This window comes from Octopus sinensis, unplaced genomic scaffold, assembly GCF_006345805.1.
Source record: "Octopus sinensis unplaced genomic scaffold, ASM634580v1 Contig17731, whole genome shotgun sequence".
NCBI lineage: Eukaryota > Metazoa > Mollusca > Cephalopoda > Octopoda > Octopodidae > Octopus > Octopus sinensis.
The window spans coordinates 1-19,851 of NW_021835274.1; the positions used below are offsets into that span (position 1 = coordinate 1).

Below are 19,851 nucleotides of genomic sequence, written 5' to 3' on the forward strand. Positions count from 1 at the left end.
GACCTTGGTGGGGGCCGAGACCAAACACTGAGATGTCATCTAGGGAATGGCCCGGCCGAGCGGAAGTGGGCATGCGACGGGAGAAAAAGAGTGTAGGCGAACGTCCCTAAGTGCTCAGTGAAACGGTCGGACACCGGCGTCCGTCTGTCCTATATATATATATGTATATATATTTATATATATAATATGTGTGTGGGTGTGTGTGTGTGTGCATAGATATATGTATATATTATAATGCATATAGATATTTTATACGTATATTAAATATTTGTATATAGATGTATGTTTATATGTACATATGTATATATATATATATATATGTCAATATATATATATCTGTATCTATCTAACTATATATATATATATATATAATATATATATATAATATATATATATATATATAATATATCTATATCTATATACATATACATATCTAATAGTAATCTGAGGGAAGCGATGAAAACTTACACTACATTTGACTTAATAAAATAAAATGAACGTAAATACTATTCGGACATTATGTATGCAGCTATAAGCTGGAGGTCGATATTTTAAAAAATATGCTTCTAAAACAAAACTGAAATAAGTTAATAACTAAATAATAAAATTTAAAAAATCCCTCTGCATAATTTTTTTAATACCATATTTAGATCTTATTTCCCATATAAATGTCAAATTTTCTAGGACGAAACTACAAATTTCGACAGAGTTAATATTTTGAAAAGGAAAAGAAGAATATGTTGCGATTTCTTCCTTCGAGGAAGGAAATGTACTGTTTGTTCAGTCGTGCGCAGTGAATGCATCGTATATAAAACTAAACAGTAGTTTCAGTATTGGTATGCTTGTGAATTTATAGATTTTGGTAGTTGATGTAGTAAATGATAATTACTAATTGCTCTAAAGAATATAGAGCACTCAATGATAAATACTTTGGGACCACTGAAAAAGCAAAATTTAAAAACAATGTGTGCAATGAAAATTCATGGGTTTCTGCACAATTTCGGTCTAATAGGTAGGTATATGTCAAGTCAAAACTCAGGTAGAAAAATCTTGGCCAGTATGCTGTGCATATGTATGGAACCTTGAACAACGGAAGTTGTGAAGTGAATATCTTGATAATACAGCCACGAAGACCGTAATTTGACTGGTATTGATTTCATTGGCGGCGAGCTGGCAGAATCGTTAGCACGCCGGGCGAAATGCGTAGCCGTATTTCGTCTGTCGTTACGTTGTGAGTTCAAATTCCGCCGAGGTCGACTTTGCCTTTCATCCTTTCGGGGTCGATAAATTAAGTACCAGTTACGCACTGGGGTCGATGTAATTGACTTAATACCTATGTCTGTCTTTGTTTGTCCCTACTATGTTTAGCCCCTTGTGGGTAATAAAGAAATAGGTATTGATTTCATTGACTATAGAGGTTGTGAAGCGCACACCCGGCTTCGACTGTATTTGAATTCAGAGTGTAAAGGGACGTAATTGCAGAGCTACAAAAATAGTTGGTCAGCTGGCCTGTAACAAACAGCATTGGATCTAAATCAATGTACAGGGGGTGGTGCTGAAAAGTTCCTCACTTTGGGTAAAAGAAAATACAAGAGGATCCAAAATTACCCTGCGCGCGTCAGCGAAAGCAGGGCATTGTAATTAATCGTCTTTGTCTATTTGTCTGGATGTTTGCAAAAATACTGGAAAACGGCTGAACGGATTTTCGCGAGATTTGGCAAAAATACTCATTGGGTGAGTGGCTCGAAATGATGAAAATTGAGTATGATTATCTTCAAACATACATAAATACATACATCGATATGCGACTCTGTGTGTGCATGTATGTGTGCGTGTGTGTATGCGTGTGTGTGTGTGTGTGTATGTATGTGTGTGTGTATGTGTGTGTTTGTGTGAGTGTGTGTTTGTGTGTACAGTGATGGATTCGAGGGTTTCGTTTATTTACGAGTTGATTTCTGAATTTCACCGGAGTATAAATACCTATAATGGTAAAACACTTCTCAAATTCCATGTAATATTTTCTGTTAGTATTTCATTTTGTTCACTTTCTTTTTTATATGAATCGACCCTCGTCTGCGTATGTATAGATCATGGTGTGCCTATGCGCGTAGACACGTGTGAGTACATACACACAGAAATACATACGTAAATACATACATAGACATGTGACTCTGGGAGTGTGTGTGTGTGAGTCTGTGTGTATGTGTGTGCGTGCGTGTGTTGTGTGTGTATGTGTATGTGTGTACAACGATGGATCCGAGGGTTTCTTTTATTCACGAGTTGATTTCTTAATTTCAGCGGAATATAAATACCTATAATGGTGATAATTAAAAATAAAAATAAAATAAGTCGAACTTACAAATTTCCCCGATAAGCAAGTGATCATATTATTTATATCCTACAACGTACGTTTGATTCACCTGCCATCATTGAAAAACGTTGAAAACACTTAAATTTTATGCGATATTTTCTATAAGTATTTTGTTCACTTTCTTATTCATATGATTTAACATTCGTCTGCGTGTGTATAGATCATGATGTACCTAAGCGCGTAAACACGTGTGGGTACATACATACATACATACATACATACATAGATATGCGACTCTGTGTGTTTGTGTTTGAGTGTGTGTTTGTGTGTGGGTGTGTATAGAGATGGATTCGTGGGTTATGTTTATTTATGAGTTGATTTCTTATCTTCACTGAAGGATAAATAACTATAATGGTGATACTTAAAATAAAAATCAGTTCAAGTAAAAATCATAGCTAAGCAGCGTATTGTAAGCCCCACTATAGTTTGTGAAAAAAATTATCTGCGCGCAGGGTGTGCATCGCCCCTCCGATGCCTCTTTTTCATTATGATTGTATTTTAAGGCAGCGAGCCGGCAGAATTGTTAGCACACCGGGCAAAAGACTTAGCGGTATTTCGTTTGCCGTTACGTTCTGAGTTCAAATTCGGCCGAGGTCGACTTTGCCTTTCATCCCTTCGGGGTGGATAAATAAAGGACAAGTTGTGCACTGGAGTCGATGTAATCGGCTTAATCCGTTCGTCTGTCCTTGTTTGTCCTCTCTGTGTTTAGCCCCTTGTGGGTGGTAAAGAAATAGGTATTTCGTCTGTCTTTACGTTCTGAGTTCAAATTCTGCCGAGGTCGACTTTGCCTTTCATCCTTTCTGGGTTCGATAAATTAAGTTCAAGTTGCGTACTGGGGTCGATGTAATCGACTGTCCTCTTCCACCAAAATTTCGGGCCTTGTGCCTAGAGTGGACAAGATTATGATTGAATTCAGCATATTAACCTCAGATTCACACACTTATAGCAGAGGTCCTTCGTTTTATCTAAACGCTGTAAAAGAATTCCAACCAAGCCCCTCGCGATTCACTTAAAGACAGGAACTTTTCAGAATCCCTCATATTTTAACTAACATCTACTTTTGTTGCTGTATCATAAAGTCTTTGTAATCATATGTTGTCTCTTAGGTCTGTTAAGTAGACAGCCCTTTGTTAAGAGAGTAGGCGTGGATTTGCAAAAAAAAACATTAGTCATTCGAGTAAAATGCCTGCAGTATTTAATTGTCATTTGCGTTCTCAATTAAAATCCTGCCGAGCTCAATTCTGCCTTTCATTATTCTGAGTTGATAATACAAAGTACCAGTCAAATATTGGTGTTGCTTTAATATCGCTAAAGCATCGTTGATGTGAATAGCTTTACTATGGAAGAAGACAAAGAAAGAAGATATAACGGGTAAACAAATGAAGAAAAGAAAATATTTTTGCAAGTGAGAGAGAGGAGAGAGATACCGAAAAGAAATGGAATAGAAAGACACAATATTGGACAGATAGGAAGACAAAGATAGTTGGCAAAAGAATAAGTAATACACATGACGAATGGTAATGTATAGACAGATAGATGTATATGTTGCGTTAGGAAAAGTAAAGTAGTAGAGGAAAAAGAGGCAAAAATTATATATATATATATATATATATATATATATATATGTATGTGTGTGTGTGTGTGTTTGTATATATACATATATATATTGTGTGTATATATATATATATATATATATATATATATATATATATATATATATATACCTACATACACACACATATACATACATATATATATATATATATATATTTATATATACGCCTACATACACACACACATATACATACATATATTATATATATACTCTTTTACTTGTTTCAGTCATTTGACTGCGGCCATGCTGGAGCACCGCCTTTAATCGAGCAACTCGACCCCGGGACTTATTCTTTTGTAAGCCCAGTACTTATTCGATCGGTCTCTTTTGCCGAACCGCTAAGTAACGGGGACATAAACACACCAGCATCGGTTGTCAAGCAATGCTGGGGGGACAAACACAGACACACAAACACACACACACACACACATATATATATACATATATACATATATACGACGGGCTTCTTTCAGTTTCCGTCTACCAAATCCACTCACAAGACTTTGGTCGGCCTGAGGCTATAGTAGAAGACACTTGCCCAAGGTGCCACGCAGTGGGACTGAACCTGGAACCATGTGGTTGGTAAACAAGCTACTTACCACACAGCCACTCCTGCGCCATATATACATATATATATATATATATATAGATAGATAGATAGATAGATTAAGTGAGAGATATGAAAATAGAAAGCGACAAAGAGAGTGAGAGAATAAAAAAACACGAACAGAAAGAAAGTGTGAAAGAAAGAGAAAAGAGAAGAGAGAAAAATATGAGACATTAAGAAATTCTCTAGAATGTTCTTTAACTCACTTGATCAGGAAATGAAGCCCATTAAATGGCTCTCCTTGGGAGACAATACAGTTCCCTGTTGTTAGTTTATAAAGGTGTAGTGCCATAGCTAAATTGGTTTTCTGTCGTACTGGCCAGTCGCGAAACAATCTATACTTTTCAATGAAGGATCTCTTTGTGTGAAGTTCTTGGGTCTGATGATCTAGAAGACAATCGAGATATACCTGCCTCCTGACAGCTAGAAGTTCAACGCCGTCCACGGCTACAATAGTAGCAGTTCGAATACAATCTTTCGACATAAGCGCCAGTTCGCCAAATGCTTTTCCACCGTCTGAAAGTTTAACCGTAACCACAAAACTAAATTAAATCTGTATTAAAACAAATTATTAAAGACACATATTTTAATAAAGGCATTCACAACCAAACGTAAAAGTCAAGACTTGGAATCAGCAGCTAAATATCCCTCATCTCTCAGATCACATCCTAGCTGTTTCACAAAAGGACACGTTTGTTGCAGAATGCTGTGCACAGTGATCGAGTAAATACGGTATGGTTAGAACATCAATAAGCTTAGATCTACTCAATCAGTGTTGATTCGGAGCTCAATAAGAAAAATAAAGTGGGAACAAAACGGATGGAAAAATAAACACATATATATTGATTTAAAATTTTGACACAAAGCCAGCTATTTCGGGAAGGAGTAAGTCGATTATTTCGACCTTAGTGCTTAACTGGTACTTATGTTATCGACCACGAATGGATGAAAGGCAAAGTCGACCTCGGCGTAATTTGAACACGGAATGTAAAGACGGATGAAATGCCGCTAAGCAATTTGCCAGGCGTGCTAACGATTCTGCCAACGGCCCATCTTAAAATTAAAACGAATATATTCGGAACAGGAAACGTAAGACAAAACTAAATGAAGTTCAATAATATTCAGGTTAATTGTTAAGGCAGGATATCAAACTAAGTAAGCTCGGTGTTGGTTACGAGGGAATATCTCATAGTTACAATGCATTAGATTATTGTCTTAGCTGACTACACACTCACTAGCAGACATCGCAACCATCTCGGCCCTATAATATCTGGACGAAGAAAGAGTTGCATCAGTACCAGGTTGGCACTCAGTTGCAACCAAGTAGACGGCAGCAAACCGAAATGAACTGCGTTGCTCAAGAAATTGAACCTATGCTCTTATGAACCAAACACAGGATACGCATCAAATACTAGGATACGCATATTCACTCAAGTTGTTCAACCGGAAGCAAGTCTAATAAAAATGCTGAGGGTATAACACTGCCCTTTAGTATTCAATGTCCCTCTAATGATTTTTCTTTTACATTCCTTCATGGCCTGTTTCTACGTATATGATATCGTATATTGCACAATAAAATAAATATCCTTCGTATCCTCTCATTTTCATTGCTGGTAATGCTTATGCAAAAATTTAACAAATCATGATGTAAAAATAGCTATTTAATGGCTATTTAGAAGCTGTTCAATGGATTACAGGACATTAGATTTTTCAAAATGTTTAGAAAAGGTCCGTAGTCTACAGAGAACAACACTTCACTGGGTCGCATAACGCCATCCGCAGGCCCACAACACAGGATAGTGGAAATCAGCTACTCTCATCATCGAGTGTGCCTCAAACTGCTAGAAATAGTAGCCATATGCCGCCGAATAATACGAGAATTACCCATTAGATAATGAAGATCTGTATACTTTATTATCTTGAGTAAAATACTTTTAACCAATGGTATACACGATCCGAGTTAACCTGGCATTGAACCGCAGCAATAACGTCAACATTAGCAAGGTAACCATCATGAAAGAAAATAATAGGTTTGTACATTACATGGTATGCAAGCTTTTTCATCTCAGTGACAGTAAATCTAAATTTTCAAAAACCTTTAACACATAACGCCACATCAAAAATAGTTTTGAAAGTTTCATTATTAAAGATAAAACAAAAGCAACAAACTGGTAGAATCATAACCGTGCCGGGCAAAATGTTTAGTTTCATTTCGTCTGTCTTTACGTTCTGAGTTCACATTCAACCGAGGTCAACTACACAGTTCACCCCTTCTAGGGTTGATAAAATAAGTACCAGCTGAACACTGGGATCAATGTAATCTACTTTCCCCTCCTCCAAAATTGCTGGCCTTGTGCTAAAAATTGAAATCCTTATTACAGATAAAACTAAGGTGACGAGCTGGCAGAATCTTTAGCATGGAGACAGGAGAAAATACTTGGTAGCATTTCATCTGCGTTTAAGTTCTGAGTTCAAATACCGCCGAGATCTACTTCGCCTTTCGTCCCTTCGGAGTCGATGAAATACGTGCTAGTTGAACATTGGAGTCGAGTTAATCGATTTACACTAATGCTGGCCTTGTGCCAAAATTCGAAATCATTACAGAGAAAACTACCATGTTTGCTATTCAGTTTGCTTTTATTTCTGCACCACATACAAGCAACACATTTCTCGCGCTATGACTTATAACTTACATATTTAGAACATTGCAGTTGCTGCTTGATTATTTGTTTGTTTGTTTGTTTATTGAGCGAAGCGGTCTTTGTCCCAGAGCTCGCAAGATTGCGCCTCAGGATTGTCTGTAGCGGCAGAAGTCCGAAACGTGGTCCTTTGCTATTCGTAAGACCCGCTGAAGAGAAAGCAGGTCAACCCCCAACACCGAGAGCATCGACGGATAGATGAATGCGCATCCAGGCTCAGCGGTTGCGTAGGAAGTCGGGGACAAGAAACAGGAAGAAAGAGTGAGAGAAAGTTGGAGCGAAAGAGTACAACAGGGGTCGCCACCACTCCCTGCCGGAGCCTCGTGGAGCTTTAGGTGTTTTCGTTCAATAAACACACACAACGCCCGGTCTGGGAATCTAAACGGCGATCCTCCGACCGCGAGTCCGCTATCCTAATCACTAGGCCATTGCGCCTCCTGCAGTTGCTGCTGCCCTGCATGCAGACGTACTCCGCCGCGACTGAAAACCCCGTCAGACAAGCAATTTACCCCTATCCTTCCCACCTAGGATTTCAACTTGCTGAGATACTCAATCTCTGCACACGTCACATACTGAACAAAATGGGTAAGATGTTTGCGTAATAAGTAACAGACACATACGGGTAAGATGCTTGCGTAATAAGTAACAGACACATACATACAAGAACATAAATAAAAATGCAACGTGTATAAAGTATGTTGTGCACTGTGTATTATGCATGTGTGTTTGTGTCCGTTGAGTCTGCATACTTGTATGAGTGGGTATGCGTGTGTTGCGTGCTTTTATAAATATGCGTGTGTGTGTATATAACTATGCGTGTGGGTGTGTGTGCAACTGTGTGCGAGTATGTGTGTGCAAGTGTGTGCGTGTATGTGTGTGCAAGTGTGTGCGAGTATGTGTGTGCAAGTGTGTGCGAGTATGTGTGTGTGTGTGTGTGTGTGTGTGTGTGTGTGAGCGTGCTTGTTTTTCCGTTACAAAAGCAATAACAATACCTATATTGGAAATAAAGTTGCCGAAATATGATGAATGTAAACTAGGAGGATACTGTTTGATCTCATAGCCCTTTGAAATATGGCTGTCCAAACTCTGCATTGAGTCATCGCTCACTGGACTTCCCAGGTCATCATCGGTGTCTAGTGTCTTCTGTTGGTAAACCGATACGGCTCCAGATATTATGATGTAGAAACTAGAGAGAAAAAGAAACAATAAAAACGTATGGGAATTAATAGAGATGATGGACTAGAAGTAATAATAAAAAAAAATCCTGATACTTGAAAGAAAAGATGCCTGATACATAAAATTTATGATCAGCGGTATTCTAGTTCTGGGCTGCAAGCCCTTTACTTGAAAAACAAAATTAAATTTAGATATAATGTTCCCAGGTCTTTCTCTTGTAACGTTCTTAATTACACTTTTCTCACATTAACAGAGGAACCATTATCGGTAAACTTATACAAAAATTCTATATTTATGAGCATAATTATAATTAGGGTCAGCAAAATTTGCTTCACCACATACCGAAATTTAGAAATAGTTAAACTACTAATCTACTACCATAAGATATCTCCCAGGCAGCAATGCACAACAACTCCCGCAATTTGACCAAGCGTCATCAAATAGCAGATATCGAAAGACCATTACTTTAAAATTTGAAATACTGTACTGATGAAGCGAATGAGTGAATAGAAATATGATTCTACATTTGTCACATCTCTCTAACTCCGAAACGCGTATACAGTTAATAAGAGCCGGGTGGATTCGTTATTTTTTTTCTCTTTACACACACGCACACATACATATACACGTTTATTCATACACATACAGCGTTGCAGTGGAGGCGCAATGGCCCAGTGGTTAGGGCAGCGGACTCGCGGTCATAGGATCGCGGTTTCGATTCCCAGATCGGGCGTTGTGAGTGTTTATTGAGTGAAAACACCTAAAGCTCCACGAGGCTCCGGCAGGGGATGGTGGTGATCCCTGTTGTACCCTTTCACCAATACTTTCTCTCACTCTTACTTCCTGTTTCTGTTGTACCTGTATTTCAAAGGGCCGGCCTTGTCACTCTCTGTGTCACGCTGAATATCCTCGAGAACTACGTTAAGGGTACACGTGTCTGTGGAGTGCTCAGCCACTTACACGTTAATTTCACGAGCAGGCTGTTCCGTTGATCGGATCAACCGGAACCCTCGTCGTCGTAACCGACGGAGTGCTTCCATCCACAGCGTTGCAGTCACTAGCAAACGATTTATGACTTCGTACCATGTATCATAGTTTCGTTGTTATAGCTGCTCACCCAGTCGTGAGCAGATTTAGACACGTCCTCCGCCTTGGCACCTTTGTTGCAGTGGAACATCCTAGTTGTGAAAACTATAGAGAAAAAGAACTGCACTAGTATTCGGCTGTTATATATTTTCAGAGGAGTATATAGAAATATTAAAATAATTGCTTTGCTCAAGGAGAAAGTGCTGTACCTAGTCCAGAAATCGAACCCTCAGCTTTATGATTATAAGGCCAATATCCTAGCCATCAAGCCATCATACAGGCTAACACACATGCACGTACATTTATACGAATATTTATGATATTAAAATCATTTCCATCAAGTTCGTCGTAGCTATAAGCAACACGACAAGTTAGAGAGTTAAAGCCAACAATCGAAATAGCGACATGAAATAAATTGATCTTTCGCTCAAAATTGTGGCCATATTTAGGATAGCTTTTACGGTTAGAATTGTATTAGACTAGGAATGCATCGAATATATATAAAGAAGAAATAATTGGATAAAATCCACGTACATACTAAGTATAAGTACGCATCTCACAACAATAAAATGCTCTCTCGCTATCTCTCTATATATCTCTCTATGTATGTATGTATTTATTTATGTATGAATGCATGTATGCATGTATTTATGTATACATACATACATATATACATACATATATATATATATATAGTATATATGCATATGTAGACATATATACACACATACATATATATATATATAAATACATGTATATGTATGTATATATATATATAATATATATATATAATATATATATATATAATATATATATATATATAATATATATGTTTGCATGCATGTATGTATGTATTAACCCACTGTCTGTAACATATGAGCGAAACTATTTTATCTTCATGGCAATTGTGGGAATATTCACGCTGCGCATAAAAATTGCTGTTATAAAAACGTTATTGAAATATACATAAATGATGTTCTCTTCTGACCTGCCATCAGCTTCTAGAATCATATAAAATTTTGTTAATGTTTTTCTTACAAAGCGTTCACGTTGGTAAGAATAGTCGAGTGCAGAACTAAATATAAATTCCTGGTAATAGTTATTGCAGTAGTTTAACCCCGAGTCATTCTTGATCGAGTGGTCCTATGGTCAAAGACATTTCAGCCAGCAGTGTCTTAACAATATTCTCCGCTTCGTCCCCCTAGGTAAAGCAAGCACCGACGACAACAGTATATATTTACTCTGTACTAGTTACAGAGTACATCAAGTACATCAATTAGCACTGGATGCGTAGAAATCCCGGGCATCTGTTCAGTGAGCTTAGCTCTTCACACGGTACTGGTTCTAGCCGTGACCATCCGCCTTTCTTTGTATATCTAAAACTACATTTTCTAATATATTATGTATACTGAGAGAGATTATGGTTGTTATTTCTAGCAGATGAAGTTGTCATGTAGTGTTTCTTTTCTATCTTTGTGTCAAATGTGGGAGCAACACTAGAAATTTCGGGGGAAGGTGTGAGTCGATAACATCGACCTCAGCGCACAACCGGTCCTTATTTCATCGACCCTGAAATGATGAAAGGCAAAGTCGACCTCAGCGAAATTTGAACTTAAAACGTAAAGACGGACGAAATACTGCTAAGTATTTTTTTCAGGCTTGGTATGATTCCACCAGCTCGTCGCCTTGTTGCTTTTGTATATTAACTTAGATTTTGTTCGGTTGTTCATTGAAGAAATCTATGAACACAATGTTTCCTCCATGACCGTGGCATAATCTCTAAAGATATTCAAGTATGGTCTGAAGATTTTCTTGCTATTTCTAGTGCGACGTAGATGCCTTTTCGTCGGTTTGTATTAAATTAACGCATATAATCATTGTAGCTTCTGTTCAAAGCCTCGTATTCATCTTCTCTATTCAGTATTCTAAAGTTGATAATTAAGTATTAGTTATATTTTGACGTAAATGTAACTAGTCTTATTTTGACATAGATGATTACAAACTTGTCACGTAGTCTCAAAATATTAAATTAATATTTGACAAAATAAAGCTGAATAGCGTAGTAAATGTATTAAATATTTTATAGCATTTTATCACTATACATAGACTTGGTCTTCTATATGTTGACCTTTCACTTTGCTGCAATTTCATCTGATAGTTTTTTTCTTTCATAGCTTATTGAGAAAAGGAATGGTATCCAAATGAGTTATTACTTGGCCTCTGAGACATTCAGTCTATCAGACAGACATTAACCGTATTCTATTTATATATAAATATATATACAAAATAATTTAATCCAAAATGGCGTCGTAACCTCACTGCCTCGTTGTCGTAGTCATTTTTCTGTAATGAGTAATTACTGCATTTTATGAGCAACTCACATGGACTCTGTTAACAAATGTATCAGTCAGATCGCAGTGCCATCTTGGATTCGTAAATTCACGGCCGAAGGTAACAGCCATATATATCCTCTCCCTCTCCCTCTCTCTCTCTCTCTCACACACACACACACATACATATACACAAAGTACACACATTATGTGGTGTTGGGTGTGCGCGCACGCACGCGCGTGTTTGTGTATGTCTATGTAAATGCCGTAGGGCCGAATTGCTTAGGAGTTCGCTTTCCAACCATGAGGTCCCTGACTCTGTCCCAAAGCAAGCGTGGAATCCGAGGCAATTACTCTTTTCTATAGTCTCGGGTCAACCTACAGTATACCTTGTGAAGGAAAATGAGACAGAAACTGCACAGAAACCCGTCGGATGGGTTGTACTGATAAAAACTTGTTACAAGTTTATTATTTAACTACATCTGGATGCGTGTAGGTTCATGTTTGATAGCATACTCATGTATTGTTTATAACAAAAAAAAAAAGAGAAGAGAAAAAAAGAAGGGAAAAAAGGAAGATGCACATATAATATATAACTTAGAAGCAGCGCTAAGGATGTGCCTGCACACATGAGACTGAGACATGGCCGACCTCATGCAATTCTCATGAGGAATTCCGGAAGGAGCATTGTGAGACCACTGCCTAGACGCTTCCGTAAAAGAAAAAAAGAAAAGCCGTTGGAAAACCGATTATAGCAGCGACTCCATCAAAGAATATCTGAAGAAGGAATTTTATTCCGAAATATTATCAGACAACGGATGACTAAATTACAACAGGTATATAGCCCGTTGTTTGTATTAAAATGCATTGTTGTACCATTCAAAACATTTTACTCTTTACAGACACACACCTACCCACACTCTCTCTCTCTCACACACACACAGACACACACACTCTGACACACACATATATATATATATCACTTTGATCACTTTGACCGACCAGTCCGTCAGGCGTCCATTTGACACCGCTGGTCACAGCACGCTGTCCACTCCTCTCTGGATCACGCTTTTCTCATCCACGTGATCCCAATCGTCTTCTTGAAATCGTCACTCCACCGTCGTGGAGGTCTTCCGGGTGGTCTTTTCCGCTCACGCGGGTACTACTCGATAACTGCGTGCGTCCACCGATTATCGGTGAGCCGGGCGACGTGTCCAGCCCATCTATACTTGCTGCGAGTATACCCTGCGATGACATCTCTCACGCCGGACATCTTTCTGATGATCTTGTTATTTATGTGCTCTCTCATCGAGATACCAAGCATTGACCTTTCCATGGCTCTTTGAGCCGTTATCAGTCTTTGCTCTTCTCTCTTTGCGGTAGCCCATGTTTCCCTACCATATAACATAGCAGGCAGAACTGCACTGTTAATGAGGTTTGCGCGGGTGGTCCTGTCCAACATATATATATGTGTGTGATAATTTGGCAGTATTTTCTACACCGAGTAACTAAATTGGTGAAATGTCCACGACATAAGATAGTGACTTCAGTGTGCAAATGGGAAGCAGTGATCATTACTTCTGGAAAAGATATTAAAGAACTAAATTGTTTGTTTTTGAGATGATAAGGAGTCACTTGGAACGTCAGTTTGGTGGGGACTGGTGAGGATAATGTGCAGGTATATCGCATTAAAGTCACTCGTATGTGGTAAGTTGTGGAGTGAAGTGAAAACTGAAACCACATTGCTGTCTAGATTTGTCTAGAAATGCCTTAATCAGTGCACGCACCCATCACAGAAAAGTGAAACACAAATAAAATTTACTCGGACTTGTTACTGCTTGTTGAACTGATGTCTCTAACTAATCTTAATGTTAATTAATGGATCTCTTAAGTGCTTTACATTTTCTCTGTATTTGCTATTTTTCAATACGTCTTGCTTTCATTCATTACGCAACTATCAATGCATTCAATTAGTTAAATGTTAAATTAGAATTTTAATTTTTTACTTCAGAAATTCACTCTAAGCGGCCATTATCCCTTGTTGTATGGAAATACCGTAATATTTTTCTTTTATCTAACCGTTATGTTGAGAACTTTTGACAAAATTACAGCAAAACGTGATTTTAATACTCAGCAGAAGCTATTTCGCTTCGTATAAGAATACAATACTCCCACATTCCAATATTCACTAAAATAGGAAGACTTTGCGCCTTATCAAATCGAAAGTATGGCAATGGTGTCTTGGAATATGTTTCGCGTTTAGCTGACGCTAATATACTGTAGTTATATCAGTAATAAACTTGATAAATGCATGAGCATTAAAAAGTATCATACACTATCCACAAAATCTAAGTTTATTGAAAGGACATATTTGTTTTTGAAATGTTATTGAAATATAAGATAGTGTACAGTGGCAGAAGCAGCTATGGCAGAAATACACCAAGCTAATGCATTTCATTATTTACTTTAATGTCGATTTAGTTCCGTGATAAAGACCTTTCCGAGCCGCATTTTGGTGTGGTAGACGAAATCTGTTTCCGTGTGGTAGGCGATATCTGATACCCAGTTTATAACCACCTGTTGTTTCTTGAATGCTTTTAGCGTAATATTCTGCTCAATATCACAGCATATTTGTCGATTATACAGCCAAGACAAGTTTCATGTGGCGTTAGCTCTTATACCTGTATTTATTCCTCGAGGATGGGTCTTGCGGTTAAACGCCAAACATTTCTTCTCTGGAGAAAAGGCATTTCAAGTTGTGAGTTAAAGAAACTCTTTAAGTGTGCTTATCTGTAATCAAGACAGTAATTCTAATGCTCTACACATACAGTTTTCTTAATTGTAGTATATCTGTCTTTTGTTGCTAAAGGAATGTCTTTAATTTTTGTTTTGTATTTTGCTGGTTTTGCGAGAGAACGAATGAATGAATGAACGAATGAATGAATGAGAATTGTGTAGCTTGAAATTGTCATAGGTTCGTCGTAGAGTGAAAATTTTCGCCAGAAGGACCTGGAAAGGAAGGACTAGGAAAAGTGCTTAAGACATACGCAGGTGGACGGGAGGGGAATGAAATAACATAGAAATGGCGTGAGAAAGAGAATGTTCGTAACATTGATTCATACTGGGATTATTGGATTATGTTCAAACGTTTGACGGGTTATTTCCCGCTATGGATCTAATCAATTGAAGTAAACGTAGAGATATCCAATAAAAATAATTATATTCAACGTGCTGAGAATCATCACAAAATCTTTCCCGCTTCTTAATTGGCTACGTTACTAAGGATTTCTGAATGAAGTGAGACTTCAAAGTTCACCACGATAAAGATATTCTCTCTCTCTCTCTCTCTCTCTATATATATATATATATATATATACAAATATACATATATATATATATACATATATATATAGGTTCTTAACAAAACATACTTTCCAATTCATTACATCAATATGAAACTCCTTATTTTTTCTACTTCATTCTCTCCTTTTCTCTTTACTCTCCATCCTTTTCCTCCTTCCCTCTGTCTCCAATTTTCTTTATCTTCATAACACTACAACAAACCTTTCCCATCACAACACCAGTACAAGTCTAATACCAAAAATTATATTTAAGAACTTAGAGTACTACAGCCCCTTTAAATAATGAATGGTACTAATTGCATAGAGAATGAAGAAAGAGAAAAGTTCAGTTAAATTAGTACATGGGGAAATTATCAAAATCAGAACAGGTAGAGAAAAAAAAAGAAAATATCGCTATAAAAATGATAGGGAAAATAACAAAAAAGCTACAGTGATGAAAGGGTTTAGATGAGCAAAAATAATTGGTTGAAGCAATACACGGCAAATGTGAGAACAGAGATTGCGATAAGATTGGAAACTGTCAAAACATTAACAACAGCAAGAATAAGATTTAAAAAAAAAAGAAGAGTAAAAATATAAAAGTAATGTTTAATACTAGAAAATTGGAAAGAAAAATAAAACTTCCAAAAAAAAAAATGCGAAATAAAATGAAGACTAAATGGCATATCCCATCAATAACGTGATTAATAAAAAAAAAATATCAGAAGAATGTTTATTACTAAAAGTTTTGGTTTGTTTGTGTTTATATCATTTGTGTTTTCGTTTAAAGGATCTGTTAATATCTCAAAACTAAGAAAAAAATTCATGTGAATTTGGTTTTTGCGTTGAAGCAATTGGATTAAATGGCGTGGAAGAGAGTCAGCAATGTATATGCGTTAAAATGAATACGCTAACGTTTAGAATTATGTATAGACGCACGTCAGTTTTCAATATAAATAGCTACTAAATGATATTACGCTTCCAACCATGTAATATCTATAAGCGTATCAAAGATAATATTTCCCTTGCCATAAAATCCATAACAACATTACATCAAGGGATCAAGTTTGAGATGCTTGCCTTACGCAATCATTATTATTATTATTATTATTATTATTACTATTATTATTATTATTATTATTATTATTATTATTATCATTATTATTATTATCATCATCATTATTATTATTATTGTCATTATTATTATTATTATTATCATTATTATTATTATTATTATTATTATTATTATTATTATTATTATTATTATTATCTTCAATATTATCATTATTATTATTATCATTATATTATTATTATTATTATTATTATTATTATTATTATTATTATCATTATTATTATTATTATTATTATTATTATTATTATTATTATTATTATTATTATTATTATTTCATTTTCGAAAATTATTTCATGGGATTGTTTTTATCGATCAGATTCAAAGCAAAGCGGAAAAATAATGTGAAATATGAGATTTCAATCTGTTGAATTCAATAACTTATGAAATGCATTATTTTTCATGAATTTTTTTTTCTAACAAGAAACGAAAAAAAAAAAAAAATCAAAATTTTGTCACGTTATTTTGCAATGCAAGAGAGCAAGTATTAACAACAGCAGCAGCAGCAGCAGCAGCAGCAGCAGCAACAACGGCGGTAGAATACACATAACAATTGGCAACACAACATTCCCAACAGTCTGGAAATATTCCTCAGCATGCACGCAATATTTTCTCTACTCTGCATACTGTTTGTGCATTTCCAATTTTAATCGGTTGGGACTTCAGTGCATCAACCTATTTAAAATGTTTTTCTGTTATTTTGAGTTACTGCCCTTGTCTTTGTTTTATTACTATTTTTTTTTAGTCAGGAGGTAAGGCTGTGTTCATGACCCTTTTCGCGAATTCTGTGACTGGTAGGAGAGAGGGTAAAAGGACGGTATCCTCAAACTGCACGCCAGGCAAAATGCTTAGCGGTATTTCGTCTGCCGTTACGTTGTGAGTTCAAATTCCGCCGAGGTCGAATTTGCCTTTCATCCTTTCGGAGTCGATAAATTAAGTGCCAGTTACGCACTGGGGTCGATGTAATCAACTTAATACCTATGTCTGTCCTTGTTTGTCCCCTCTGTGTTTAGTCCCTTGTGGGTAATAAAGAAATAGGTATCCTCAAACTGGAAGTCTAGCCCGAATATTTGCAACAAAGATGCTTCTGTTAAAGATACCAAAGGTGGCAGGTGAGGTGTTAAACTAGGCGGCGGATTAAGTCTACCAGTAGGACAGCATTTCTACTCAGAATTAATTTCGTAACTCAACCAACCTGCGTTCTTAAAGGTCCACCAATCCAAAGTCGTGAACAGGTACTTCTTAAGCGACCACGAAAGGACGAAAGGGGAAGTTAACCTCGGTCCGATTTGAATTCAGACCTCAGTGAGTCGGAACACGTAGAAGAGGTTATTTTATCCGACGTTCTAACGACACTACCAATTCAGGCCTAGTTAGGTTTGATTTCAACATCGTTCATTATTCAAATAAAATTCTGGTACCGATAGAGTCTTGGGTAATTAAAGGGATCTTGTTGGCCCCATCAAGTCTGTTAGCGTTTACTTTGCTGTTTAATATAGATTTAGAATATTTGAAGAAGTTGCGGTCTTGAAGCAGGAATTAACATTAACCCCTTACCGAACAATTATTTTGAAAATAAATGTATTTTTTCAGACATATTTTTTAATTGTTTTATTTTACTATGTTTTGAATGGTGATTTCGAGGTATATTTCAAACCTTATTTATTATGAATTTTAATTTTAAATATGCTCGTATATCTTAAAAAAGAGTTTATAATAGACGAAGGAACTTAAGTATATTTTAAATATACTCGTATATGTCAAAAAATAGTTTATAATAGACGAAGGAACTCGTTTGCTGTCGATTTTGGCGAGTCTATCTTTTGACGAGTTAACTCGCCCGAGATAGAAAAAAATGATTTCGGTCAAAACGTATATATTCGTTTCTGCCGGGTAAGGGGTTAACTTGAAAAATGAAAATACTAATTTCGGGGCTACAGAATTTGTAGAGGAAAGCAGAAAAGGATTCGTTTCTTATTCATCGATTTCCTTAACTACAGGACAGTACGGCTATTAATTTTATTAAACTCGATAGGCGCAGGAGTGGCTGTGTGGTAAGTAGCTTGCTAACCAACCACATGGTTACGGGTTCAGTCCCACTGCGTGGCATCTTGGGCAAGTGTCTTCTGCTATAGCCCGGGGCCGACCAATGCCTTGTGAGTGGATTTGGTAGGACGGAAACTGAAAGAAGCCCGTCATATATATGTATATATATATATATGTGTGTATGTGTTTGTGTGTCTGTGTTTGTCCCCTTAGCATTGCTTGACAACCGATGCTGGTGTGTTTACGTCCCCGTAACTTAGCGGTTCGGCAAAAAGAGACCGATAGAATAAGTACTAGGCTTACAAAGAATAAGTCCTGGAGTCGATTTGCTCGACTAAAGGTGGTGCTCCAGCATGGCCGCAGTCAAATGACTGAAACAAGTAAAAGAGTAAAGAGTAGAGGGAGATAAATTAGCAGTTTCACCTATTATGAAGTAAAATCTAAAAATGTACAGAAACATTACGAAATAACTGCTATCCATCCACTGTTCTCGTGATATTATCCCAAATAGCGCTACAATCACATATTAAAACAAAAGCAACGAATAACAACGACAACATCAATTGTTACAGTGTTTCTAATATATGCGCAGGAGGGCGCAGGAGTGGCTGTGTGGTAAGTAGCTTGCTAACCAACCACATGGTTCCGGGTTCAGTCCCACTGCGTGGCATCTTGGGCAAGTGTCTTCTGCTATAGCCCCGGGCCGACCAATGCCTGTGAGTGGATTGGTAGACGGAAACTGAAAGAAGCCTGTCGTATATATGTATATATATATATATGTATGTGTGTGTATGTGTTTGTGTTTGTGTGTCTGTGTTTGTCCCCCTAGCATTGCTTGACAACCGATGTTGGTGTGTTTACGTCCCCGTTACTTAGTGCTTCGGCAAAAGAGACCGATAGAATAAGTACTGGGCTTACAAAGAATAAGTCCCGGGGTCGATTTGTTCGACTAAAGCGGTGCTCCAGCATGGCCGCAGTCAAATGACTGAAACAAGTAAAAGAGCAAAAGAGCAAGAGCATGCACAGGACTTGAAATTTCGACGGAATTGATTATATCGATCCCAGTGTTTAACTGGTACTAATTTTATCAACTCCGAAAGAAGGCAAAATCGACCATGGCAATATCTGATCTCAAAACGCACAAGCGGAAGAAATGCTGCTAACAGTTCTGCCAGCGGGATGCCTTTAACATTGACTTCAAACTTTAGCACAAAGTCAACACGTTCAAGAGAAAGGGCTAGTCGATTGCATTGACCCTAGTACTCCACTTCTGCTTATTTTTTCGATCCGAAAATAATTGAAAGGCAAAGTCGACCGCGGTAGAATTTGATCAATAATTATATTAGCATCAACCTTGTATCGCAAAATTTTATCCTGGATAAAAAAAAAAAAAAACCATCTTCGGGAAATAAATTCTACACACTTTTGAGTTTTTCTTATACTTAAGAAAT

At 36.9% G+C, this 19,851-nt stretch overlaps 1 protein-coding gene across 1 annotated transcript in view; it reads right to left on the bottom strand.

Moving 5' to 3' along the window:
* Positions 1-4,795: 4,795 nt before the first annotated feature.
* The window catches only part of LOC118761822, a 29,204-nt gene continuing 14,148 nt past the window's right edge, over positions 4,796-19,851 (bottom strand). Inside the window, exons 3-4 of the mRNA XM_036499981.1 lie at positions 8,285-8,478; positions 4,796-5,109 (exon numbers count right to left, since the gene is read on the bottom strand). Coding sequence (XP_036355874.1) covers positions 4,796-5,109; positions 8,285-8,478 — 508 coding nt within the window. The remainder of the gene's footprint in view (positions 5,110-8,284; positions 8,479-19,851) is intronic.